This window comes from Micropterus salmoides, unplaced genomic scaffold, assembly GCF_014851395.1.
Source record: "Micropterus salmoides isolate LMB-PRFRI ecotype aquatic unplaced genomic scaffold, ASM1485139v1 Ms_hic_scaffold_6, whole genome shotgun sequence".
Lineage (NCBI taxonomy): Eukaryota > Metazoa > Chordata > Actinopteri > Centrarchiformes > Centrarchidae > Micropterus > Micropterus salmoides.
Genome location: NW_024044348.1, coordinates 17,016,051 through 17,042,941, shown reverse-complemented (window position 1 = coordinate 17,042,941; position 26,891 = coordinate 17,016,051). Strand labels below are relative to the sequence as shown.

The 26,891-nt window shown below is 40.5% G+C and overlaps 2 protein-coding genes across 3 annotated transcripts; both read left to right on the top strand.

Annotated features, from left to right (window-relative positions):
* Positions 1-14,904, top strand: bdnf (brain-derived neurotrophic factor). Of its 2 annotated transcripts, none has more exons than XM_038700576.1 (2): positions 1-455; positions 13,490-14,904. In XM_038700576.1, exons 1-2 carry the CDS (start codon positions 453-455, stop codon positions 14,318-14,320), a joined length of 834 nt encoding a protein of 277 aa, XP_038556504.1. In that variant the 5' UTR covers positions 1-452; the 3' UTR covers positions 14,321-14,904. The 2 variants fall into 2 exon arrangements, with proteins under 2 accessions (XP_038556504.1, XP_038556505.1); XM_038700577.1 differs by lacking the exon at positions 1-455 and adding an exon at positions 7,852-8,231.
* A 2,862-nt stretch (positions 14,905-17,766) lies between these two features.
* Positions 17,767-26,783, top strand: lin7c (lin-7 homolog C (C. elegans)). Its single transcript, XM_038700835.1, has 5 exons — positions 17,767-17,959; positions 19,082-19,200; positions 19,358-19,429; positions 19,598-19,807; positions 22,720-26,783. The coding sequence occupies exons 1-5, from the start codon at positions 17,923-17,925 to the stop codon at positions 22,885-22,887; spliced, it is 606 nt and encodes a 201-aa protein (XP_038556763.1). The 5' UTR covers positions 17,767-17,922; the 3' UTR covers positions 22,888-26,783.
* The last annotated feature ends 108 nt before the right edge of the window (positions 26,784-26,891 follow it).

Sequence of the window (26,891 nt, the reverse complement as noted above, 5' to 3'; positions counted from 1 at the left end):
CAAACACGTGAATATGGCTATGTCTCAGAAGTTTTATGTGTCTGTCATTGTTGCTCGATGCCGATTTACAGATTTGAGGCAGTGAGCGAGCGGATCAGTCAGGAACTAGTATCCCCATGAACTTGGATTGCCGTCGCTTATTTCAATCACGTAAGACCCCTAATGGCGTTGTCCGGGCGAGGGTGTTACGTATATCTGTACAAGCTTTTCTGACAACCCGGGCTTGTTGATATTTGTCTTTACTGTAGAGCCACCAAGGTGTTGCCGAGAGTTTAAGCACGCCGATATTGCAAAGGGTTATTAGATTCATAAGTCAGCGAAGTGGTGGGCGATCTACTGAGCACAGCAGAAGTTCTCATATGATGACTTCAAACAAGACACATTACCTACCAGCATCTGTTGGAGTGAGTGGATATTAAGACACTTCTATCTCCAGGACAGCGTAGGGGAAAATGGTGAGTAGCAATGGAAACACACAGCATATAAAGGATGATTACCAGTAAATAGTCGTGCTTGCTATTTAGTCTGGCAACGCATTGCTGGAAGGGTTGGACTCAGTGGCTACTTGAGAAACTCAGTATCGAGACCCATGTCTGATGTGGCTGATGTTGACAAAGCTTGAGAGAAAAAAACATTGTGTGGCATTTCTCGGCTCAAGATATGCCGGTACAGTGAGAGAGGTAAGGAAATATTACATTGTGTCTGCGCGCAATGTGTGGATGTAGGCTGTCTTGGAGGGCTGTGTGTGTGTGCGCGCGCGCGCGTGTGTGTGTGTGTGTGTTGGCAGTGAGGGCTTTATATTTTATGCATGTATGTAGCCTGTGTTCTTTTTGTGCGGTGCCCATGTTTTTTAAAAAAGCAACATGTGCCACTTACCTGTGACACTTGCCGTAAGCATGACATTAGGAACAATAGGGCTCAGTGTCAGCGCTGCCAGCTGTGGCGTGAGTGTAGAGCCTTTTTTGAGGCGACAATAACACTGAATTGAACCGGCGTTTGTGATATAGGTGCTGTTATCTGGAAGGAAATGTCCGACCAACATGTGATCAAATATTAACAGGACTGGTTTGGCAAGAGGGGGGCAATACACGTGACAAGACGCGGGGAAGCAGCAGAGTAAAAAAAAGCAGTTTAAAGTGGGCACTCAAACAAAAGTATATAGACATTTTCTTGGCCCCTCATAGTTACCCAGGCTGTGTTATGCTTTCAGCACGTTGGACAGAGGCACCGGAGTCGTGCATGGACTAAAACGCCGAGTGGACGCCAACTCTTTCTCTCTTTTCCCAGCCCCCCCTTTGCCAAACCTGGGATTGTTTTTTCAACTTTTGGTAAGCTTATTCTGAGGGAGCCTGTGGTCTGTAAACGGAAAATAAACGGGATTCTAAAGAGAAAGAAAAAAAAGAGCAATTTAAAAAAGGAACAAGAAAAAAGCGCTTGCCGTTAGAAGAGCTCCCGCTTTAAGATGTGTTTTTGTAGAGCATTGTGAAAGTTGAAATGTTAGGTCGTCTGGTCTTTTGCACAGCACATTCTCGGTACCTATAAGCCCCCCCACACTGCGTTAAACTTTGGGACATGCAAGTCTTGGTCGCGGAGATCTAACCACGCACATAGTGGTTGTCAGCCCTTGTAAAGGTAAGAGCACAATCCATTGTTTTCATGTCACTATTTTGTCCCTGTCGTCTTTACGGGCTTCTGGCTTTTCTCAAATGAACTTCGGCTTAAAACTACAGCATGCAGCCTTCGCCTTAGCAGTGCGTTCATTGTGGGCACCAGTACCCGAAATAACTCCGAAATTAAATCCGATCCAGGTGACCAATATCTCGTTTTCCTACAATTGAAGTTAAATTTATAGAATACTAGTGGTGCGTGCGCATTCATGTATAGGCTTTAGGTCATGTGAAAACGTTTAAATTGGGACTCGTTTCCGTGCTTTGGATTTTTTTTCTTTTTAAACACAGCTTTTTGAAGCGTTTCTGGAGTTTCCGAACACCGCCTGCTGCAACACAATTTGCGTAATCGTTGCGTTGTGCCTAATCATGCTCCCAATATGGGACTTAAGACGCTGCAGTGATCCTTCCAGCCTGCACGAACTGGAGTACTGATGCTGGTGCATATCATAAACTTGTCTGGAAAATCCTCTATCTATCTATCTATCTATCTATCTATCTATCTATCTATCTATCTATCTATCTATGTGTGCTTATTTTTCTTGTTTGGTCTGCTGCATTCATGTTTTGTCTTGATGTCAAACCCTCTGGATTTTGTTATCGACCAAAAATAGCCATACTCTTTACCCCTCCACCACCACCACCACCCCCTCCCTCTCTCCATCGCCCCCCCTCCCGTCATCGCCATCAAATCACTTGTGTTTTTACTACGACCGCTCCACGGTTTCATTCATAAGGTGCTTTTCACTTCACCTGCTACCCTACCCCCTCTTTTGTCCGTACACGGCTCTGTGTCGACCTGTCAAACTGCAGGCTACGGATGAATAATGAAAAAAAAGATGAATTAATTCTTAATCGCTTTGACTCGTGTGATTTTGCCTGTTTTGCCAAAGCGAGTCTCCTTTACAGTATACAAATTGTTCTATTATTCCTTTGTAAAATTACAATAAAGATGGGCGTGGTCAAAGTCTCCACTGACAGATGTTATGGCTGAATGTGATGGAGACAGATAAGATGGCTTGATATGCAATTGTTCGGGAGGCATCGATTTTTCTTTCTTTCTCTTTCTTTTTTATTTCAAATGAAGGCATGCGTAAAATCTATCACATGGAGCTGTTAGATTTAGATCATCATCGCACAAAACTGCTGAGGGATTTTATTTCTCTACTCTCCTGAAGGACTTGTAGCCTAAAAATCCGTCTCGCACCGATGCAAAAGCGGTGGATATTGTCTATTTCCTCTCTCTCTCACACACTCTCTCGCCCTCTCTCTCTCTCGTCTTCTTTTTTCCCCCCTTCTGGTCAAAGATTTAAGATTTCTGATCCCAGACGTAGCAATTGCATGGCAAAACAACTGCAAGAGAAGAGAAAAGCCCCAACGCCCACTGGCAGTCCTGTTTTAATCAAGACTCCTCTTGCAGGCTGCATTTCTCAATAAGTACTCCAAAACGAATGTATCCAGTAAATTCCTAATTGCATTTGAATTATGGGACTTCGCCGCTGGTGTTTTCGGTAATTTTTACCCAGCAATGCGCGCAGATCGGTTTCTGCATATTATGGCCTATTACTCCTCGTTTTATATGACAGTGAAACCAAAATAGATCATATTACTTATTAGGCTGCCCGACATTCATAAAATGCTCTTTAAATAAAGGCTGCGTCGCAACTGTAATAGCCACGTTCCGGGCTAATCAATACCACAAAACCGTTTATTGCACAAATTATGATCTATCAAAAATTAATCTAACGAAACCGTAAGCGTTTTCGTTTCTATAAAATCAGGGAAATTGTGATACTTTAAAGAAATAGTTGGCCTTTTTTATTCACAGATGCCACAAGAGAGTTATATTTTTTTATTGCAGCATCTTTTCCGGTTGTGTTTTGTTTATAAATATATCTTTTCTTTGTAGAATGCCTATTTTCTGGCCATGTAGCAGTATTTTTATTTATTTTTTCCCACTGAGACGTGGGATTATGGTGTGGGCGTGGGCGTGTTGGGTGGAGGAGGAGGGATGAGCGGAGGCGGGTTAGGAGGGGTCTGTGGGGTGGCACGACACACTTTGTATGTATGAAGGTTTTTTTATAGCACTTTTCTGCAATGTACGTCAGCGGATCAGTCCATAAATGGGGCTGCGTGTGTTTGTGTGCGGGCGTGCGCCTGCGTGCGCTCGCAACTGTGTGCGTGCGTCTCCGCGTGTGTTATCTTTACCGAGAATCTCCCCCCTCTCTCTCTCTGCACTCTCAGCTCTGCAGAGTTGGGGTGGGCGTCAATAACAAACCTGATGGTAGGTTTCATTGCAAAAACCAGATGAAATTATTTCGCTAGGCCTATTTATTTAACGAGAAAAAAAACAAAAAAGAGATGCATTTGGCCGGAATAGGGATTGACATTATTGTTTCATACCGCTAATGTGCTTGCTGCTGTATTTATAATGTAAACGTTGGCCTTATGTGTCTTTTTTTTCGTTGCGATCAATTCATGCACTTTGTGGGGGCTAAAAGGATTTGGCGAAATCTGGTTTTCAATTTTCTTTTTATATAAATAATAGGTCTTTGTTTTTAATAAAACTCGATTTCGGATTGTGCCTGCCCACGTTGTCACAACGTTTTCATTCATGAAATGCATTAACTTGATGGTCGAATATGAATTATAAATAGGCTATTGATTATTTTGGGCTATAGATGGCAGAAATCTGTACTCACGGCTAAGCGGGCGTCACGATATATTTAGAGCAAAAATTAATCATCTTAATCATTATGGAAATGTAGGCTACGTTGCCCGCCGCCGTCGCTGCTGCTGCTGCTTTAGTCACCACCGCTACCACCACCACCATCTTCATCACCAACACCTTCATCCAATTAACAGGCTTGTTCAAACAAGTTCTGTCAGGAGGCGAATCCATGAACCTTATTCCGAACCTTTAATTATCAGTTATTCGTCACAGTGGCATGGTTGTGATTTTACAGCGATGAATCCCACGGTGAGGTTATTAATACACAGTGGATTTAGTTATTCTGACTGTAGAGACATTTTATGCGTCGGACCACTGCGGGACTACAAGGATTCATGAATCTATGTGTGTGTGTGTGTGTGTGTGTGTGTGTGTGTGTGTGTGTGTGTGAGAGAGAGAGAGAGAGAGAGAGAGAGAGAGAGAGAGAGAGAGAGAGAGGAAATGTTAGATCATGCCGGCAAACCATTCAAGTGTGCCTTTCAGGTGAACATGCAGCACATCACTGAACCCAAGCAACTTCTTGAAATTATGAAACATAATATTTGTATTTCCTGAATGTCAGATAGACTAAAAGTTGGTCAGGTTTGGACAAACTTATAGTCCGTAGGTTGCTTTTTGCCATTATTATAAGGGAAAATATCTAATTTATATCTCTTATTTGGTAAAATATGTATCTGCAGTTGCATATGGTGGCAGGATATGACATATTAAACTAAGTAGGAGGCATTTTTTAAGCCACTAATTTAGTTCTCTGCAGTCTTGTTTACGTATCAAATGAAAAATGCCTGCTTGCTGACCCTGGTAACAAATATTTCAACGTTTCCAAGTAATTTTGTGGCATGATTAGTGTGTTTTCCTTCAGCAGTGAACCATGCAAAGGTTATTGATGCTGTGGTGATATTGGATTGGGTGGGTGGGTGGGGGTGGGGAGTAAGCCAAGAAAAGAGACAGACGGACAGACACAGAGAGGCTTAATAGGCTATGGAGTGATTTGCAGTCTGCATGCCACTATAGAAATAATGTATCAACTGTATGAGGATGTTGAGGGAGGGATGAGCTTAGCAGACTGGTCTTCTGTGTCTGCCTGATGATTACAATAAAGGTTATTGTCATCACAGGCGGGATGGCATTAACTCCTCACTCCAGCGTCTGATTATAAAAGGCCTGCACTGAGTTTACCTGTTTACCAGTCTGGAGTTTTCTCAAACTGTTCTCCAGCTCGCCCTCATCTTGTTTGACGTCATCCAACCTCATACACACACACACACACACACACACAAAAATGTTTTCCCAGTTGATGCGTTTTCTTCTCGGGGAAGGAATGAAATTTTGCTTTGATCAAAATACCCTCATCGCCTTCCTTTATCCCCAGTGAAAATGACATTTCACAAAATGTCATTTCGCTCGTGTGACACGGCTCCTCTCTCACAACAAGGAGGCATAATTCTACTTGTTAAGCGAAGCTTTCAGCAGTGCGGACCTGTCAGCATTGTGCTGCATTTGGCAAGAGAAGCCTTGAAAGGTTATACAAGTGTGTCATGTTGTCAGCCCCTGTGGTTGTTTCTTCTTGCTGCTGCACAGACAGGCGAAAAAGGTTGTTGAGTGGGGAAGTTTTAAGGAGACCCAACTGTTACTGCAAATCCCATGTGTTTAGCCATGAATGGGGGGATTCAAACCCTGTAGAAATTTGCCACGTGACATGCAAAAGACAATAGGTTTCATCCCCAACACCTCAGCTAGTTTGAAGTCATCGCCGTGAGAAATCTTAAACCTAAAGAGAAATCGTACACCTCAGTTCCGATGACATAGTGGTTTAGCAGTTTTCAAAAAGACTCCTGGTTGCCTTATAACAGGCCAGTGCTGTCATGCTCCTGTTTGACCCTCGATTGGATGAGTCAAAAACATCTGAACACTGCTCACAACTGCTTTTTGCTCCCAGCTATGAGACATTGTGTTACATTCATTCAGAAATTCGGTCCTCAAAGCTTCAGACACACTCAAGCCAAAAGACTTCTCTTGATGCGCCACCTTCAGTTGTGTTGTATTTGCAGAAAGGAGAGAGAGACCATGTTGTTGTTCTTGCTCTTCTAATGAGATGCCAAGTGATTTATTTATGAATTACTTGTTTGGAACAGCCCCCTTGTGCAGCGTGCATTTTTTTTATCCTCTTTGGAGTCATGTCGCTCAGTGATTGCTGATGCAACTCTTTGTCATCCAGAGTTTGCCCTCACCTCCTGTGAGCTGTGGGGAGGGTTATATCTATCTTGGCATGTCCCTGGGTGTGTTGGAGGTGGGAGTGACTCATTAAGCAGGTGTGAGCATCCACTCCCATACTGCTACATGCCAAACAAGAGCTCTCCAGCTCATAAGCTCGCGCAGGGAAGAATCATGATGGCAATATAGCAAACACATCACAATAAATCTTTGCACTGGACCAGGGCCAAGTCACAAGGATAATGAGCTGCTATTTCCCCATTATGCTCACTCTTGTATTCAGAGGTGGTTTCCAAACGTTCATTACCCATTGAAAGGTTGTGGCTCCACTGACATTTTTATTTGGATTCTGCGTAATATAAAGGGAAGGAACTGTTCCCTGTTTGTTCCCGATGAGGGGAAACAGAGTATCAAGAAGCAAAGCGGCTTCATTCTCCAACTAAGCTCTGTGTATATAATTTAAATGCGTTTGTTTAGCTGACATTTGGTAATAATAACCTGTGAAAGCTGGTTACTACACTGCAGAGCACTTGCAGGGGAGTCATCCATCTGTTGTGGAGATGGCTCACTTTAAAAGCAAGAAGAAACAGAATTGTTTTCAATAAGTTCACATCTTTGTTAGCCTCCAGTGCCTGTTGCCATCCTAATGTTTTACATTTTCCAGCAGCAAAATGAGCAGCCTCATCTCAGCTGATATTCAGGGGTTTATAACAGAGGGGACTCAAAATGAGCCAGTATGTAGAGTACATTACATGATGGTGGGATATTTCTTGAGCTATATCAAGAATGTATAAAATAGATTTAGGAAGGCTCACACTGCCTACATAGTGGGGGTAAATATATAGTTTACTTCAGACTGAAATACATTCTTTAAAGCATATTTTGATATAAATGACCTATCCTCCTCACTATCTGCAGACTAGTACAAGAAGTGCTTATTTTTAATTCTCTGAATATCTAAATTTACACAAATAGGCCATCTGTAAATGGCACGCACTGTATCACGACTTGGTGGAGACGCGCTGTTACGCAAAACCCTTAAAAAAATACACCACCTCTTTACCCTCCGTGAGCAAGATACGAAAGAGGAGAGGCTTCGGTTGTGCTTTATATATTGCCAGACATTATGGTGTGGATGCGGGCTGCACGGTATGCGGGCAAACAAAAGCACATAATGCACCCTGAAAGCGCATTAATAGTTCCGCCTCGGGGCTGTTTAAAAAGGAGTTTGTTGGCGACCAGTCAGCGGCAGGTCACATGTTGCAGCGTCATTGTGTAGTAAAGTTACTGTAGTTGCAAAGAGACTCCTCATTTCAGCTCCAGAGGTCTCTCATCCCATGGTGCTGCTGCTGCTGCGGCGTTTCAGCATGCGACAAGTTCGGTTTCAGACGATGTCCAAAGGAGCCGTGCAGTCATGGGAGTGCATTACCTCATCCATGCAATTTCCACCATCAATAATTTAATCTATTTGCTCCAAAGCTGAAGAGATATCCTGAAGCTGCTCGGGAGAGTACAGAGGAAAATATCGCTTAAGTAAATTACTCAGGGAGTTGTCCAAAACATCCCAGATGACACTACTGTCCTGTTGAATGGTCTGTTTTACGACTGGGCAGTAAAAGGTATGTTTGTCTGTTTGTTGTTTTTTTTTTTATAAATTTGTTAAAGCACTTTGGCTTTGTTTGATTCTGCTTGACCAGAAACGACAGAGGTGTTTGTGTGTATATGTTTGTTTGTGTGTGTGTGTGTGTGTGTGTGTGGTGTTGGGAGGGTGGAGGTAGGACGGAAGAGGGGTGGGGAGTGGTGGGGGGGTCTAAAAGTAGCTCGATCAAGTCCGGTTATCCTGCGAACAGATAGCGCCGCAGCCCGAGAGGGGATATGTGTAACCTTATCCTCCCGTTCATTAATAAAAAACGGAGTTATTATGTTGATTGGGTTTCCAGTGAAGAGCACGGGCTCGGCAGATGCAATCTCGAGAAAGAAAAAAAAGAGACTGTTGTTTCATTATTAGAGCCGCCTGAGCAATGGGACTTATTAGCAGTACTATTTATCGTAAGTAACAGTGGAAACATCCAGCGTGTCTCTCCGTGTGAGAAATCAGCCACGTTTGAACACTGGATGGCAACTTTATGCTCATAAATAGCTCAATAAACTCTTGGTCAGGGTGTGTAGTCTATATTATATACCTGCATTGTGACCAATCAAACAAAAACACTTCTGACAGTTCGTATTGCTATTTTAGTTGGGGGGGTGGGGGGGGGGGGGGGGGGGGGGGGGGGCTTGATGAACTCATTAAGACTTTATAGGAAACCCGAGACCTGAACGCCCAGCTACGTCGGCCAACATACACCGTTGGGTCTACTTCTTGGTGTTGTGTGCTCGCGCTGAATAACTTCAAGTTAAGTGGCCAGAATGAACCCGGATTAGAATAAAAATCCCATTTATAGCGTGGTGGAAAACTGGCTCACGTGTGACAGCTGTCGTGTGAGCATATAGGCCTATCTTGTCCAAGAACTTCATAGCAGTATTCGCAAGGGCCGGTTAGATGATGGTGTACTGATGAATTAATGATGTACTTTCCAAAAAATGCAAACTGGGGCCAAATTTCTTGGAAGAGTTGTGAGTAAATAGAATAGCCTTTGAGGGAATTTTATTGCCTGTTTACAATTACGCACGACCAAAACTTGTCCTGGAAAAAAAGACGATGTTTTTGACTGTTCTGTCTGTCTGTCTATCTGACTGTCCTTCTATCTATCGTGTTTCACTGGAGGGAGGGAAAGAGAGATGGAGAAGGAAGGTGGAGGGAGGGAGGAAGCGAAGGATCTCTTACTATTTCACGGTCTCACACGCCATCTAGTGTAAAAAGTTTGGAACTTCAGCGCTGTTAATTTGGAGCTATGGTATTTCATTGGTTAGGTTCTATAGTTGCTGATTCATAGGTTAAAATGAACTATGTTCTTTTTTGTTAAGATTATAATTGAAAACTAAATTTTAGAGTGCATTAACACTGATAACTTATGTATGTAGCCACAAATGAGAGCCAGTTATGATTAAACCATGCTGTAGTGTATGTTACTACTGTATTCTTTCAGTTGTCCAATATTGCACACAGCGTGGGAGGGAAGCAACCGCTCATTTGGATAGCACAGATCACTCAGCAGCTATTTGAATGCTGGGCTTTTTGTAGTGCTGGGGTTGGTCTGGAGGCCAGGTATAATCCCTTAGTGGTACTCATCTATTACTAAACGTGCTCTGAAACTGTGTCAGATTGAAAACAGATCTCAAGGAAGCGAGCTTCCACATGTGTCAGCCATTACTGCAGACAACTCTAATTGCCTTTTTTTAAGTGCTGCATTGTGGCACACAAGGGGTCCTCAGGTAAATATTATGATATACTTGTTTTTCTTTTCTTTTTATCTTCTAGCTGAACATTTGGCATTGTATGCAATGTAGATGTTAAACGTGACAAAACATGTTGCTGGGTAAAGACCTCTAACCGACGCGGTTCTTGAGGAATTGAACAAAGACGGATGCCCACAAGGGAGTAGTGGTATTGGCAGAGAACAAATGTTTCTTTAGGTCGTGCATTTCTATTCTAATGTGGTGGGCACATTTCCCTCTTTCAGCTCTCCTGTTTGATGTTTATTTTCCCTTCTAACGGTTCCTAAGGTATCTGCTGTTTCGTGAAGATGAAGCCATAAACTGTGTTGACATGTGCAGGGAGGCTGGGGAACATTACTGAATGTGTAATAATACTAGCCATGCTAGTCCTTTCATGCTTTAGAGAAACTTTTCAGCATCTGTCAAAGGAGGCATTTATCTCTTTAATCCCCACCTGGCCCAAAGAACAAATGCGAAAGTAAATTACACATACAGCCGTGATCTCAAAGCAGATGAACAGGTGGTCATCTGGAGACATTAAACCCGAACAGTAGACAGAGACCATTCACCTGCTCCTATTGTTCTGGGTGTTTCATGCTCTAGGTGTTGTCGTGAATAAAGGCATGTTTGAGCAGCGGTTGTCGCAGGCTTTATCTTCCTGCACTCCATGTTAAGTGATTTCTGTTTATTGGTCAAAAGAAAAGAGTCATACTTGGACAGCCATGACACAGTTAGATTGGTGGGATGTGCCTGGATTTCATTCAAAGATTATATACAATCTAGATAGAAGTAATGGTGCTGTGCTCAACCACTTCTTTGTGTTAGATATTTTCATAACTAAACCGATTGTCACAAAGCTGCTTCGGAGGCCCCATTTTATTCCAATATTTTATTCCAGACATTCCTCCATATGCAGTTCCTCTCTTGCTTTATTATTCATCCTCATTGTGTTAACTTGCAAGCCGGCTTTTTTTTATTAACTGCGAGATCCAGCAGTGGGCATAAAATGCTCCTTCACTGGATGTATAAAACACGAGCAAACCAATCAGTTGTCACATTTAGCCTCTGGTAGATATAAGCCAGAGATTCTCCGCCAGTCCCACAGCAATTAAATGATTCATTGGCTTTATCGCATTTTAACAGGATGTTGATTGAGAGCATAAGCCATATTGATTGTTCTGATGGAAACAGGAAATCACAGAGATAGAAATAAAATAATTTGTTGTTCCCGGTGTGAGGATACCCGGGGGAATGGCAAGCACTTGCACACTGTTGAGTGGCATTACCCCCAGCAACCTCCTCCCCTCCATTCTCTCCCCTATGGAGACCTGGAAGAGACGTCATCTGTGGTTGTTATGCTGCGAAATGACGCTGGCACTCTCTCCACCCCCTGCTACTGCAATATTACCCCTGTGGTCTGTTACGGAAGATGCAGCACTCTTCGTCTGCACCATTTCCAGCATGAAGTTTGACGCCTAACAGTAATCAGCCCTCTGCCTTCATTTCCTTCATGTGGAAGTGGAAGCATTTGAGTGCAATACTGATAATAATATCAGCGTAAATGCATCCTACACATAAAGCTCGTGACTGGCCTCAATCCCGTAAACCTATGTGATTTTCTGTGCTGGGAGGCCTTGCAGAAAATCCTTGATATTGGAACCAAGTGCTTAACAATACTGAAGGGGTTAACAGGGTTGGTTTTTTGCAGGTTACATATACGTCTATATTAGCAAGAGTTAATAAAAAATGACTAATTAGCGCCTCATTCTTGGCTTTTTCCTCATTGTTGTTTTAATTGGTAAGAGGAAAAATACCCCCATCTCCCTGCAAACACATACAAGCCGGCCCCTCCCCATGCCCTCCCTCTAACACACACACTCACACACTCTGGAAGAGCGCGTCATTGAGCTCGGGGAATGAGTGGCTCATTAAGAAGAAGGATGTGATAGAGACTGTGAGACTCCCAGCACGTCTATTTTTAGACCAGATATCTCTATGGCAGTCACCGTGGTGTTGGTTAATTGCAGCCATGGCCCCAGATACCAATTAAGAATGAAACAAATGCTTTTGAGGTGGGGTTTTGCTCCTCCCTACTGTAAAGGTCCTCATGTCCATTTTGAGTGGAGGCAGGAGTGTGTTTGCTGGCTGTGTTTTCCTGTATCAAGTTGGGACATGCAGAGTGCAGTCAAAGCCTCAGCCAGGCTATTTTTAAATGAGCCCCAGTGGAACGCAAGATCTAGATTTTCTTTTCATTATGGTTGCTTTTATATCTCGAGCTGTTGGATGTCCACCAACTCATTGATTTGCTGTGAATCTTAGAGCTTCTCAGAGGTAAGGGATGCATATGTGCTCAGGCGATTCGCTGGTTAAGGATGTATGTGCAGTATTTCTGCTACACCTGGCTCCTCAGTGCTTTGCTTATTGTGTGAGTTGCTCTCCGGACGCTCGAGATTGGTGCTTTACACTGCAGGGAGGATGCCACATTCTTCTGCCATCCAGTGTCCTCATGACATCCTGTTAGTTCATCCTTGCGGTGATCTTGTCTTCCACCTGCCAAAAACAAACAACGTCCCTCAACAAACTCCTGATTCCCGTTCATGACGGAAGGTTTAGTATCAAACCTGTCTTACAGCACGGACCAGTTATTAAAAAGAAAACCATAAATAATACTGCAGCACCAGTGTTTGTCAGAGCTGACACAAACACACAAACTCTGTCAGTCAGTGGGGTAATGTCATAGTCAGAAGATAATAAATGAGCTCTTCAAACAAACAAAACAAACAAAACCATATCCTTATGTCAACACACGCACAGCCTTTACAGTTTTAGCCACTTCACAATTGACCCTCACATGATTGGAGGCCAAAATGCATCCAACAACATTTAACAATTCAGGTAACTACTGGCCTTACTAAACATGAAGTTTAAGAATATGAAAATCCACCATGTCCTTTACAAAGTTTTAAGACAGCACAATGATGTGGGCAGTGAGGGATGAATGACGGGTTTGGCCGTTATAAAACTGCACATCTTTTCAAGCTATAGAAATAAAATGTAAAGTTTAACACACCAGCTGAAGAAAAGCTCATAAATAACAGCAAGCCTGTAAGGATGTAGTGACATCATTTGTGTAATCTTATCTTTTGTAATAAGCAATCTCTCTGATGCTCAGCACAGCTTTTGTGCATTGCTGCCAACAAATTAAAAATCTAAGCCAGACCTCACATAGGAACAGAATCATTACAGTTTGCAAACAATTTGAAAATCCTGATGACAAAGCGCCAATATCAGTTTAACATTTTGTGATTATTCCAAAGCTACTGGCTCCCTTTTTGGCTTGCTAAAAAAAGAGTAGAGGGTGTAAAAAATAGGATAGGCTTACATGGTGCATTATGGATCAAGAATAAGCTAGCGTCATTGAAAATGCTCTTTGACTAACTGTCTTGTTGTCTCTCCCCCCATCTTCCCTCTTGTTTTCTGTCTTTCTCTCCCCCTCCAGTTCCACCAGGTTAGAAGAGTGATGACCATCCTGTTCCTTACTATGGTTATTTCATACTTCAGTTGCATGAGAGCTGCGCCCCTGAGAGACGTCCCGGGCATGCGGGGTCATCGGACGGAAGGCTACTTGGGCGCTGCTGCGACGGCCGCAAGAGGCCATGGGACTCCACAGAGTGGTGGTGGGCCAGGCCAGCGCGGGGAACTGCCCTCACTCACAGACACGTTTGAGCAGGTGATAGAGGAGCTGCTGGAGGTGGAGGGCGAGGCGGCACAGCTGGGACAGGGGGCTGATAAGAGCCAGGGAGGTGGGGGTCCATCCTCTGTGGTCACCACAGAGACCAAGGATGTCGACCTGTACGACTCGCGAGTGATGATCAGCAACCAAGTGCCTTTGGAGCCGCCGTTGCTCTTTCTTCTGGAGGAATACAAAAACTATCTGGATGCTGCTAATATGTCCATGAGGGTGCGGCGACACTCCGATCCCTCACGGCGCGGAGAGCTCAGTGTGTGTGACAGTATTAGCCAGTGGGTGACAGCTGTGGATAAAAAGACGGCAATTGACATGTCTGGGCAGACAGTTACCGTCATGGAAAAGGTCCCTGTCCCCAACGGCCAACTGAAGCAATACTTTTATGAGACCAAATGCAACCCCATGGGGTACACAAAGGAGGGCTGCAGAGGAATAGACAAGCGGCATTATAATTCCCAATGCAGGACAACCCAGTCCTATGTGCGAGCGCTTACCATGGATAGCAAAAAGAAGATTGGCTGGCGGTTTATAAGGATAGACACTTCGTGTGTATGCACATTGACCATTAAAAGAGGGAGATAGTGTATAAAATGTATAGATTTTATTGAAGAGTTTAAAAAAGAGAATAAAGAGAAAATATCTATTTGTATATATACATAACAGGGTAAATTATTCCGTCAAATGAAAATTTTATGGACTGCATGTAAAAAAAGATGAAGTTTATACAGTAAAAGTGATACTACAGTCTATTTATTGAACATATTCATGACCTTGTAAACAATTAAAAAAAATCTGATCAGTCATTTGCGCCCAGTTTAAATTACTATATCACATTCCTCAAGACATTGTGATTTGTTTACATTGCCAAGAATTAGAAAATGAAGGGAAAAAACAGGCAAGAAATGAGAGAGGACAGTTCCATCTTCAAAAGCTTGCATGCTGCTTCAATTGTGAATTGAGAAATTCTCCACTTACAAAAAAGGATATGATGCTGACCAAAAAAACATTCCGTTTACATAATCAGCAGAAAACAATTTTCCTCTCCAGTAATTTATCTGTTTACTGTTCTAAACTTCTCAAGGTAATGTTGGAATTACATACTATGTCAAGGTGCTGTTGTCAAAGCTTTGCTGTTTATTTTTTTATCCCCACCAGAGGACAAGATATATATATATAAAAAGATTATATATATATATATATATATATATATATATATATATATATATATACACATATATATATATGTATACACATATATATATATATAAATATTCATTGACATGTTTCTGGGTTAATATTATTCATTTTGTATGTTGTGAAGTTGTTTGCAATATTAAACTGAAATATTTGAAGAAATAAAAATGACTATAGGCAACTGAAAAACAAAATCAATGTCGATAAAGTTTCAACAGTGCATTTCCGGGCAGGATAAACTGTATTATACACACAGGCAGGCAGGGAGGAATGTAGTCACACACATACACACACATGCATGCACACAATCGCCAAAAATTATCACATCAAAACTATGAATGACATAAGTAGGTATTTAAAATTCCACAAGCTGCTAGAAAATCACATCTTTTCTGTAGCAGAGGAGTCAATACATTGAGTAATATATAGCAACAGCAAAAATGACTGTTATGGGTGGAGAGAATGTGAATGTTGCAGATTTTGGTGTTATTGTGAGGAGAGAAAAAGTAGGAACATGCTCTTAAACCACTTCCTACTCCCCACCAGCACATCACTGGAACACAAATTTACTGTACATCCTCTGATACTTGGTGTTTATGCACAGGTGTTCGGAGATTTACTTAATTGTTAGTCCAGCTGCACATGCAATGTTTCACAATTACAAGAACTTACCATCACAAGAAAAGCGCCTACACATTCAAGTGAACACTAGTACAAGTAAGGTATGGTTGCACATGAAGCATGTCTGAGTTTGACAGTGATGGATTCACCCACCCATACATTTGTGTACATTGAAAATACACACCCACAATGTTCTTATTAGTGCATGGTAATCCCATCTTTAAATCTTCTACAAGAGATTAATCACCACAGATCAGATTTTATGTAGCTGTACATTCATTGGGATAAGAAGGAAAAGCCATTCTAGGTAACTGGTTTGGCATCTGGGTTAAAAGAGTACTTCAGCTACATATCAACATTACCTCTTGCAGATTACAACTCAGTGCATCACATAGCGACATCATGAAATACCCATAATATGACAAATTCCAGAAAGAGACAACACTCATACAAAGCTTAATTGAAGGCTTCACTTATGTCTTATGTTTGTGTTACATCCCAACCACCTCATTTTACCTCTCCTCCGTCAACCTGAAGGTAAGTGTGACCTCTGAAGAGAACCGGATCTGGCATTTTGAGATTTTGGAGAACAACTTGCTGAAACGAGGGGGACAAAAAGATGTTCCACTTTCTTCTCTATTTCTCTTGGATCGTACGGAGGAGGCTGATGAAGATGCTGTAAGTGACTTTTCTTATAAAGAAGCGGAGAACAAATAGGGAGTCTCCACGCCAACTCAGAGAAAGATAACAAGCATGCAGTAGTGTCTCTCAAATGATCTATTGTCATAAATCTCCAATAAAAGGTACAGAGGTTTGTTGTCAATGCCTCACAAACCAAGTAAGAACAAATATCATGCCGAGGTTTTCTATTATCCTACGGGAAGAAAAGCAGTTGATCTGCCTTGAATGATTAGAATGATTTAGTAGTGTCTGAGCACTAAAGCAACACAACATTGACTCAGACCTTCTGCAAAGTATTTTAGATGAGGTATTCCAGGTTGCTCTATTTATCATGAGTAGAACGTTTTTGTTTAGCCAAGCTTAAGGAAGAGAAAACTAAAATCCACCCATCACACAGTTATTAAAGTAATGGACAAATTGACTCTGAAATCACCAGTTGTCTTTGAGCCAAGGCAAAGCCCATGTTTGCAGAAAAAGAAAGCCCATTTTTTTCTTTTGTGATCATAAATCATGCACGGAAATAGATTTTACAGAATGATGTGTAGTATTTATTTGACTCAGAGCTGTGGCTGAAGCATAAAGACAAAAACAAGAAGAAAAAAAGTTTACATTTTTACGCAATGTGCCTATTGTATAGAAAAAAAGGACAGCTACTGCTGCTCCCCCACTAAATGTGTGGAGTCTCTGGCCACGCCCCAATCCGTGCATGCCATAGCAGGAGTGGTCAAAATTGAACCGTGCTTAAAAGTTTCAGCCCACAGAGAGCAGTGCAGTCGATGTGTTGCAGTCGACCAGTAGAGGGCAGTAGAGAGCCCGTTCCTCCCAAGTGTCAGCAAAAAACCAAAGAAGCTTCTGGGTGCACGGTCTCTTGTCACCGATACACAGGACGTAACAATCCCTTGAGCTATGAACATTCATGCAGAGGTCCAGGACATCTGTTAAATGAATGATGCACTAAACACTAGATTATCACTGTTTTAGTTGATTGTGTGATCGTCAAATTGTGTTGTATGATTGGGATCACAGTGGGCACCTTTCCTCACCTTTTTTCCTGGATGCAGGCCAATAAGACCTACAGTGGGCTAAGCACAGTAAAATTAACTTACACAACCCAAACCCTATAGTCACAGAAATATCCAACTTCTTGAGTGGAAATCAACTCCTTAATTATACATGCATAAATCACCAAAAGTGTAAGAATGAAAGATCCTCAATAATGGAAATAACTTCCATTGTCAGCTACACCAAGCCATAGGTGATATTGTGAGAACGGTAGATTGATATTTATGATATTTTAGATAATTATATATGTACAAATGGATGACACATTGCATAAATACATATTTACTTCTGGATTGTTTGGAAATGTTAAGAAATTATTTAGGAATTGTTTTTTAGATAAATAATTTAAAGCATTGACTGATTCACCGAAGAGGCCTTCAGTGTTGGCTCACGATCATCAAGTCACTATGAAAGAACGTGATGAGTTTGGTGGCTTCTCCAGTTTTCGAGGATTACATGAACGCACCGTGACACTGGCAGCTAGCCTAGCCGGCTAACTTGGCTAATCTGATTTATCGTCTAGGTTAAGCGCACGTAGCGGTAGTCAGGATTACCAAATTTAGTTTTACCATATCTAACGTTTAACGCAATATCTACCTAACATCAAGTCACCATTAATATCAAGAATGGCATCGCTTGGGGAGCCTGTGCGGTTGGAAAGAGGTAAAGTTAATTGGCTAGATAGCGTTAGCTTAAAAATATTTGTTGTGAAAAGGGAGTACAAGGGAGACCATATACCTAGCTTAGCTAGAGTTAGCCAAATATAGCTGGTGATTGTTCTGGGCAGCGTACTTTAGGATGTTTAGTTGGCTAACCTTGCGTTAACGATGTGTTCTAATGCTTATGGCTTTGCCTAATTGTGTGTATTCTTGGCACCAACCTAAAGTAACAATAGTTTTTACGGCTGCATTGTTTTACTTTGCGCATTAACTTAGTGAAGTAACGTTAACTAAAATTTGTGATAACAGACAGGGTCAGTTAAGTTAACGTTAACCTAGCTGGTTTTTCAAATGTTCAGTGTACGTTTGCATAGAAAAGAATCGAGGCCTCATACACTTTGTTACACCAGCTAACGTTATATCACAATTAGCAGCCAGAACGAGCAGGAGGAAATATTTATATTAAGGAATCAGGTAACGTTACATCAATTAGCACAGATTAAGAAAACAACGTATTTTCTTCTTTCTAACTAATTCCACGGGATAAAATAAACTCTAAATGGAAAATTATAAACAGAATATTAGAGGAAAATGGGGAAACACTTGTTTTGTCCTTGATTGTGCAATTTCACATTATTTATTTTGATAGAGCAGTTGGTGGTTTTGCCTCATCCACTCTGTGGTGGCAGAGGCGATTACTAATTTGTAAAACATAAGTAAATGATATGATGGTATTGAAATGTACTTAATCTCCACGTAAATCCAGCGGCAGCGCAGTATATCATTGAGCACTATATCTTGCTCTGAAGCATGACATATTGGAAGTTGCCCTATTGATTAATGTAGCTTAGAGTTATTTTTTATTTATGGTAGATAAACTGTACTGTAAACCAGACAAGCTTTCCCCATAGGGACAAAGTATTTATAATCTGAACAAATGTAGCGTCAGTCGAGGTAAACGAATTGAAGTCATGGCATAAAATTGATTTAAATTTTAATAATTAGTAAATCATTTGTCAGACATTAATTGAGTGGTAACACTGTGGAGTACTGCCATTCACGCAGGCAGTGACAACGTACAGATCAGTGAAATCCTTGATGGTTGTGTGTGTTTTGTTGTTGACAGACATTAGCCGTGCGGTTGAACTGCTTGATAAGCTCCAGAGGACAGGGGAAGTGCCTCCCCAGAAGCTGCAGGCACTGCAAAGGGTCTTACAGAGTGAATTCTGTAATGCTGTCAGAGAAGTGAGACACTTTGTCGTTTTTAAAACACATAACTGTGAGATGTTATTAGTTCACTTTTCTCTTCTGATGTTAAAGTTATCTCTTCAAAAAAAATTGAGTTTGGTGTGATTACTTTTGTGTTCACCTTTTGGAATTGATGGAAACAATGTCTCTTTAGGTTTATGAACATGTGTATGAAACAGTGGACATCAACAGCAGTCCTGAGGTCAGGGCCAACGCCACAGCTAAGGTAGACCCAAGTAAAGTACCATCTAATATGCAGCATTTTACTTGTGCACATTTAATTGTATAATTTCAGACCATTTGGTTCTAAAGGGCGCTTTAATTGAACACGTCACATTGCGTGTTGAGTGAAGTAAATACAGGATATTTGAAACATCACCTTGTTTATTTGTAGGCTACTGTGGCAGCTTTTGCAGCAAGTGAGGGACACTCACATCCACGCGTCGTTGAACTGCCCAAGACAGAAGAAGGCCTGGGTTTCAATATAATGGGCGGAAAGGAGCAAAACTCACCTATTTACATCTCACGCATCATCCCAGGAGGCATCGCTGACCGACATGGAGGCTTGAAGAGAGGCGACCAGCTTCTCTCTGTTAATGGAGTGGTACGTTGAATTCACAGAATCATGACTTACTCCGGGATGTTAGATTTGAAGCTTTAGCATTTTAACATGACACCTGATGACATTTACACATTTTGCAGACTAGTCAATTTAACAGTCGGTAAAACAAGAAGCAAAAAGGCAAAGCTGATGTTTTTGAAAACTCGCATTCATTATACACTAAGTGAGATAATAAACAGTTCAGCAATTAGGATAGATTAAGAATTTAAAACATTTAAAATTCACATCTACACTCAAAGTCAAGTCTGTTTTATTTATGTGGCCAAATTTCACAAATCATAAATTTGCCTCTGTCTAATGTGCTTAGACCTCAGTTCAGTTAAGGGAGAAAAAAAACTTAAACGTGGAAAGAAATTGAAAGAAACCTCAGGAACAGAGGAGGAATCCAGGACAGACAGACATACATAGCTGTCATCTGTACAGAATACACCAACATAGTAAGAGCCACACGACCTCCTCTCCACCATGGAGACCTGGAAAAGATGACAGGTGTCTCCAGAAATCAGGCATCAGAGAAATATTTTCATCATCCTGTTGGTTCACTATTAGTAATAGAAGCTAATAAACAATGCACATGTGCCAGTTTCCATCAGTCCCTTTGCTTACAGAGCTAGCACAAAGCTGCTATTAGAAAAACTGTATCTGAAAGGTACCCTGTGGAGTTCTTGACCACTAATAGTGCTACAGAGCAATGTTTTTAAGAGTGGGTCCTTGATTTGTCAGCGAGGACACTCAAGCCTGCACCCGTGCATGAAGGAAACATGTACTCAGTCCTGCCGATGGTTTTACGCGATTCCACTCATCCACAGTTGTTTGTAAGAATTGTCACCAGTAAATGTAGCAATGCGCCAATAAAGCAAGGGAGAAGAAGACTGCTAGCAAGCAAGTATGGAGGTTTACAATGTTGTTTTGAAAATGTTACGGGGAAGTAAATGCAATCAAAGCATTATTAGGCCTCAGAGATGTGTTTTAGAAACAGTGAATGTAAGCATATATTTACAACAAAAGGCAAACTCCACAGGGTACCTTCTGGCTCTTCCATATTAGCTACAACATTCAGCACTTTCTGGCCACAGCTTGAATTCCTGGATCAGCCAAAGACAATTATCCAACTGACTGTTAATTGTTCAGTAAAATGTCCAAATTACAAACTTTTATATGGTAAGTTGAACCAAGCTGCCAAAGCTTATGTTCACTCCAATGCCTTTTAAAATACTGAGTTCATTGTTTCTTTCAAAGTTACAACATACAGTGGATAGAAAAGGTCTACACACCCCTGTTAAAATGCCAGGTTCTTATGATGTAAAATAATGAGACAAAGATAAATCATGTTAGAACTTTTTCGACCTTTAATGTGAACAATTCAATAGAAAAACAAATTGAAATCTTTGAGGGGGGGAAATGAAAAATAAAAACCTTCAAATAACCTGGTTGCAGAAGTGTGCTCACCCTCTTATAACTGGGGATGTGGCTGTGTTCAGAATTAACCAATCACATTCAAACTCAGGTTAACTAGAAGTCATTACACACCTGCCATCATTTAAAGTGACTGTGATTAATCACAAATAAAGTTCAGCTGTTCTAGTAGGATTTTCCTGATATTTTCTTAGTTGTTTAGCTTTCAAAGCATCAGCAAGATCTCATTGTTGAAAGACATAAGTCAGGAGACAGGTACAAAAGAATTTCTAAAGCATTAGATATATCATGGAACACAGTGAAGACAGTCATCATCAAGTGGAGAAAATATGGCACAACTGTGACTTTACCAAGAACTGGACGTCCCTCCAAAATTGATGAAAAGAAAACTGGTCAGGGAGGCTTCCAAGAGGCCTACAGCAACATTAAAGGAACTGCAGGAATTTCTGGCAAGTACTAACTGTATGGTACATGTGACAACTATCTCCTATATTCTTCATATGAATGGGCTATAGGGTAGGGTGGCAAGACGGAAGCCTTTTCTTACCAAAAAAACCATCCAAGCACGGCTAAAGTTTGCAAAAACAAACATCAAGTCCCCCAAAAGCATGTGGGAAAATGTATTATGGTCTGATGAAACCAAGGTAGAACTTTTTGGCCATAATTCCAAAAGGTATGTTTGGTGCAAAAACAACACTGTACATCACCCAAGGAACACCATACCCACAGTGAAGCATGGTGGTGGCAGCATCATGCTTTGGGGCTGTTTTTCTTCAGCTGGAACCGGGGCCTTAGTCAGGGTGGAGGGAATTATGGCACAAAACCTTCAGACATAGGTTAGAAATCTGAAGAGGAAGTTCACCTTTCAGCACGACGACCCAAAGCACACATCCAAATCCACAAAAGCATGGCTTCACCAGAAGAAGATTAATGTTTTGGAATGGCCCAGCCAGAGCCCAGACCTGAATCCAATTGAACATCTGTGATGTCGGTGATCTGAAGAGGGCTGTGCACAGGCGATGTCCTCGCAATCTGACAGATTTGGAATGCTTTTGCAAAGAAGAGTGGGCAAATATTGCCATGTCAAGATGTGCCATTCTCATAGACTCCTACCCAAAAAGACTGACTGCTGTAATAAAATCAAAAGGTGCTTCAACAAAATATTGGTCTAAGGGTGTGCACACTTATGCAACCAGGTTATTTAAGGGTTTTTATTTTTCCCCCCTCAAAGATTTCAATTTGTTTGTCAATTGAATTGTTCACATTAAAGGTGGAAAAAGTTCTGACATGATTTATCTTTGTCTCATTATTTTACATCATAAGAACCTGGCATTTTAACAGGGGTGTATAGACTTTTTCTATCCACTGTACCTAGTTGATCTTGTGCTTAACAATTCCCCGTAGTATATTGCTTTTTGAAATAAAAAACCTATAAAACCGTTCAACTTTACTACAGCTGTTATGTGTCTTCTTTCCAGAGTGTGGAAGGTGAGCACCATGAGAAAGCTGTGGAACTCCTCAAAGCAGCTCAGGGCACTGTGAAGCTGGTAGTAAGGTATACCCCCAAAGTCCTAGAGGAAATGGAGTCACGCTTTGAGAAAATGAGGTCGGCGAAGCGCCGGCAACAGAACAACTATCCCCAGTAGGAATTTTCCATGCTGATGCCCAGCTCCCATGTCTCTCCTCCTCTAGCATTATGGCCATTTGTTCTGGTCTGTTTCTTATCTCCCTGCCACCCAAAAATACAAAAACACACAAGATTAGTTTTGTTTCCTACTCGCACATACTGTATATTGTGCTTCTAGCGTTTTCTGTAGCAATTTTAATATTTGCCATTGTTACACTGGACACTGCAACTCTAGTCAAACACTAGAATGATCATGATTGTCAATGTAGGTGGTCACTCACGTGCATTATTTTTGAATTGACAATTTGAATGCAACTTTGAGTGCTTTTAAAACCACAATTCCTTTGACTAGAAAGGTAGTGTTTTTAATTATTTTATCACAGCCACTACCAAGTGCCTCAGGGCAAACACATTCATCTTATGTATTGTGTTCATTGTTCTTTTTTTCTTTCTAATGGTTTAAAGTCAAGGACTGGTAATTAAATGCTTGTGGCAGGATTTACTACATGCTTTGCATCTGTTATTCTCAACAACACATGTTAACATAAAACTCTTCACTTGTGCAAACTTTAGTTTTATTGCCGCTCTACTGGAAAGTCCAGAATAGGGAAGAGTTGATGAGTGAATTAGTTAGTTTGATAATAAGGGAAACCACCGAAAGGACACTTCAAATACCGGTTTTCTAATGTCCTACCACACTACAAAAATCTCAGCAGGTACTGTAAGTAATGTAATGGGATCTTTGCAACTTTTGAACTAAATTCCTGTTGCGACAGAGACTCACAGTTTTACTTTTATCGAAGTAGCAAATGTTCAGTCAGCATGACATGAGATGAAACCAGTTCAGCTTCTGATTAATTTGTGTTGAAGTAAATCAGGAGGGTACTATATGTCATGTTTTTCCTTTGCCAGGTACGGTAGTTAATGAAAAGTCAGTTTCTTAACATTCATCTTTGATCTTTGCTCAAAATAACAGCCAACTTGTTAGCATTGTTTGCATCATTCAGTGAAAGTTCAAAATGAGGAAGAATATTTTTTGTAATATCAAGCAGTCTGATAATATGAAACAGTCTCTTTAAATCACAATAATTCCTAATATGAGCTTTCATCATTGTTTTGATGAATGAAATGGCAGACACAATACTGGATTTGGCAACTGCATGTTAATCAAGACTTTACACAGTGGATTATGCCGTAAATCTGATATATGATGCTTGCAACAACATTTTCTTTACGAACTGACACTAGATTTATTTCCTTACCTAGACATTTGTCATTTTTATTAAAACCAACAGTTTAGTTGCACCAATAAAATGTATGTAATATTCTAACTGCCCATCATGTTGAAATAAGAATGATAATGAACATTACGGAAAAACCCTCAGGTTTGTTGTGATATGCGGTTTTAAGCAGGCTAATGTCAAAACGGTGTCAATAAGCCCCAACATACTGTATATGTTGGATCTCCTTCCACGTTTACATATACAACACTTAGAAATAATGTTTAAAGTGTTTGTAGAATGCATCTTCAGCTGTTGTAACGGTGTTCCTCGTATCATGACAAAACATCTTATGATGTGGAATATTAATGCTTAAAAATCCTTTCCTCATTCAGAAGCCTCTCATGCAACATGTCAATCAAACAAGTCCGTAAGTCATGTTTTTCTTTAAAAAACTTGTATTCTGAATACTTACTTATTTGATATGAAACAAGAGAATTCAATGGCCTTTCTTGATTTGTCTGCAAAGGGAATATAAGTTACTCTCTGCAACATCCAGTCTTTCAGTGTGTGGGACAACAAAGTATCAGAAGATAAATTTAATTTATTCCCAACAGTGTTTTGTTTCCCTGGTAGATGCAACAGCATGAATATAGAATAATGTAAACTAGGCTTTAGCTGACTTTAGCCATACTATTGTCTAGTCCCAGGATCCAGGATCAGCGCATCACATAATTCACACAGGAAAATAGGAACCACAAAGCTAGTTGTGATCTGTTTTACTGATGTAGAAAATTGATGGATGGTGGATAAAGTAACAGAAACACATGGCCATGTATGAAAGCGGGAAAACCTTTACCTTCAGTGTAGCTTCAGTCTCTCTCTGTTGTAATACACTGTACGGTCAATGGTTTCTCCTCTAATCTTGAACAGTTTTTGTGATGTAGTTATTTTATTTTATCTACCATCTCTTAACATACAATAAGGTTCAGCACGAGCAACTGCCTATGACATCAGTTGCTCTAGCGTTGCTCCAAATTTGATATTGTTTTCTCCAAAATATGCTTGTGTGCTTTTAGTGATCTATCCGATGAGTGGCACCAGGCGTAACCATTTGTACTTCAAAAAAAGATTACTTAACGTCACTAAATGTATCACTAAGTCTTCTAAAATGTTGTTATCAGTGGAAAGGTTTTTTTTGTTTTTTTTTTGAAATCTTAAAATTATAGTTTACGAAAGTAAAAGTTGGACTTGTCTGTTACGTTGTCTACATGTGTCCATTATTGCCCTCCGTGTCAGCTCAAAGTCCACTCTTCCTTTTAAATATCAGGTTAACTTGCGGGATTAGCTTCACTCAAGTTTAGTGGATTATGTCTTACTTTAATATTGCTTTAAATAGTCCACAATAAATGATGATAGCACATAGCTCAGTTGTATTCAGTTGGTGTGCTTCCTGTAATCCTTTTACTCCTTTATTAAAAAGCTGAATTTTGGGACAAAGTGTAAAATAAAAACAAACACACACAGTCCTGCAAAAACTGAATGAAAATCAATTATCTATGCAAAGTCATTTAAAACTTTGGAAATATCCTGTACTGGTGCAAAATAACTGTAATTTTACTGTAGAATTTTAATGACAATTACTACATGAAGGCTGTGTGGACAAATGTCTAATGTAATATGATGTATTTTGGGACCGCTGCAATCAGTGGACACTTTGGAGTTACATAATGTTGTGAGGCATTTACAAGATTTGTTATAACATACTCATGCTGATTACCATCAAGTAGTTGCAGTGAAAATGTCTGTGTGATATTAGTTTTGCTATCTAATGATTGTCAGGATGCATGTAGAAGAATAGGCTTGTGTGAAAGTGTGGTTAGGAATAGACCATTCCACAGGCTACTTTGACGATATGTTTGTTTTGAGGCAGAAAATTAAGCAGATGTACATAAAAGTTGAAATGTCCTAATATAATGTAAAGTTTGTCACTTAATTGTGTTTTATCCAGCTTTAGCTAGCTAGATTCACTGCTTACAAACATGTATAGTAAATCGGGAACATAATGTAATGAGACTAGGTATTGATATTACACAGTCACACGCTCCACTGAATGTCACTGACCATTGTCCAACTTAATTGCAATATTTTGCAAAGTACCCTTCAACTTTCTACCCACTTCCTTATATATATTGGAATGGTCAATAGAGTATTTTTTATAATACTTTTCTTTTGATATTTTTCTCAATTTTTATAAGTGATTTTCCTAAAAAAAACAAACACCAGGATTAATTGGTACTTCCATTTTGACCGTGTACCAGGGCCATATCGGCGAAGCCTCTCTGAAAAGCAGCTCTGATGTGGGACGATTACTGAGGTCACTTGGCTGTATGACCTGACAGACTTAAAGAGATGAATTGTCCTAGGTCAGCACTTCTTTTCTGAGATCTGAACTGAGTTTTTCTTTCTAGTACAAAGACCAAACTTGCAACATTTGTGACAACTTTGATAATGTTTTGAAATGTTTTAGTCAGTGCTTGTTTAGGATTATTACCTGTAGACTGTGTTGTTATTTTGTGTTCTCTGGTTTCTTATCTAATTTACTGTATTACATTGATGTGGAATGTAAAATGTTGTGATGTAGAACATGACAATAATTGGACTGGAGGCTAAATAAAACAGTGCTTAAATGTAAGTCGTCTTCAGCATCTTTTACACACAAGTTTTACAGCTTAATGACATTGGAAACAATCACTAAAGGTAGTAAAAGACGTACTTAATGCTGCACATGGACTACAGAGTC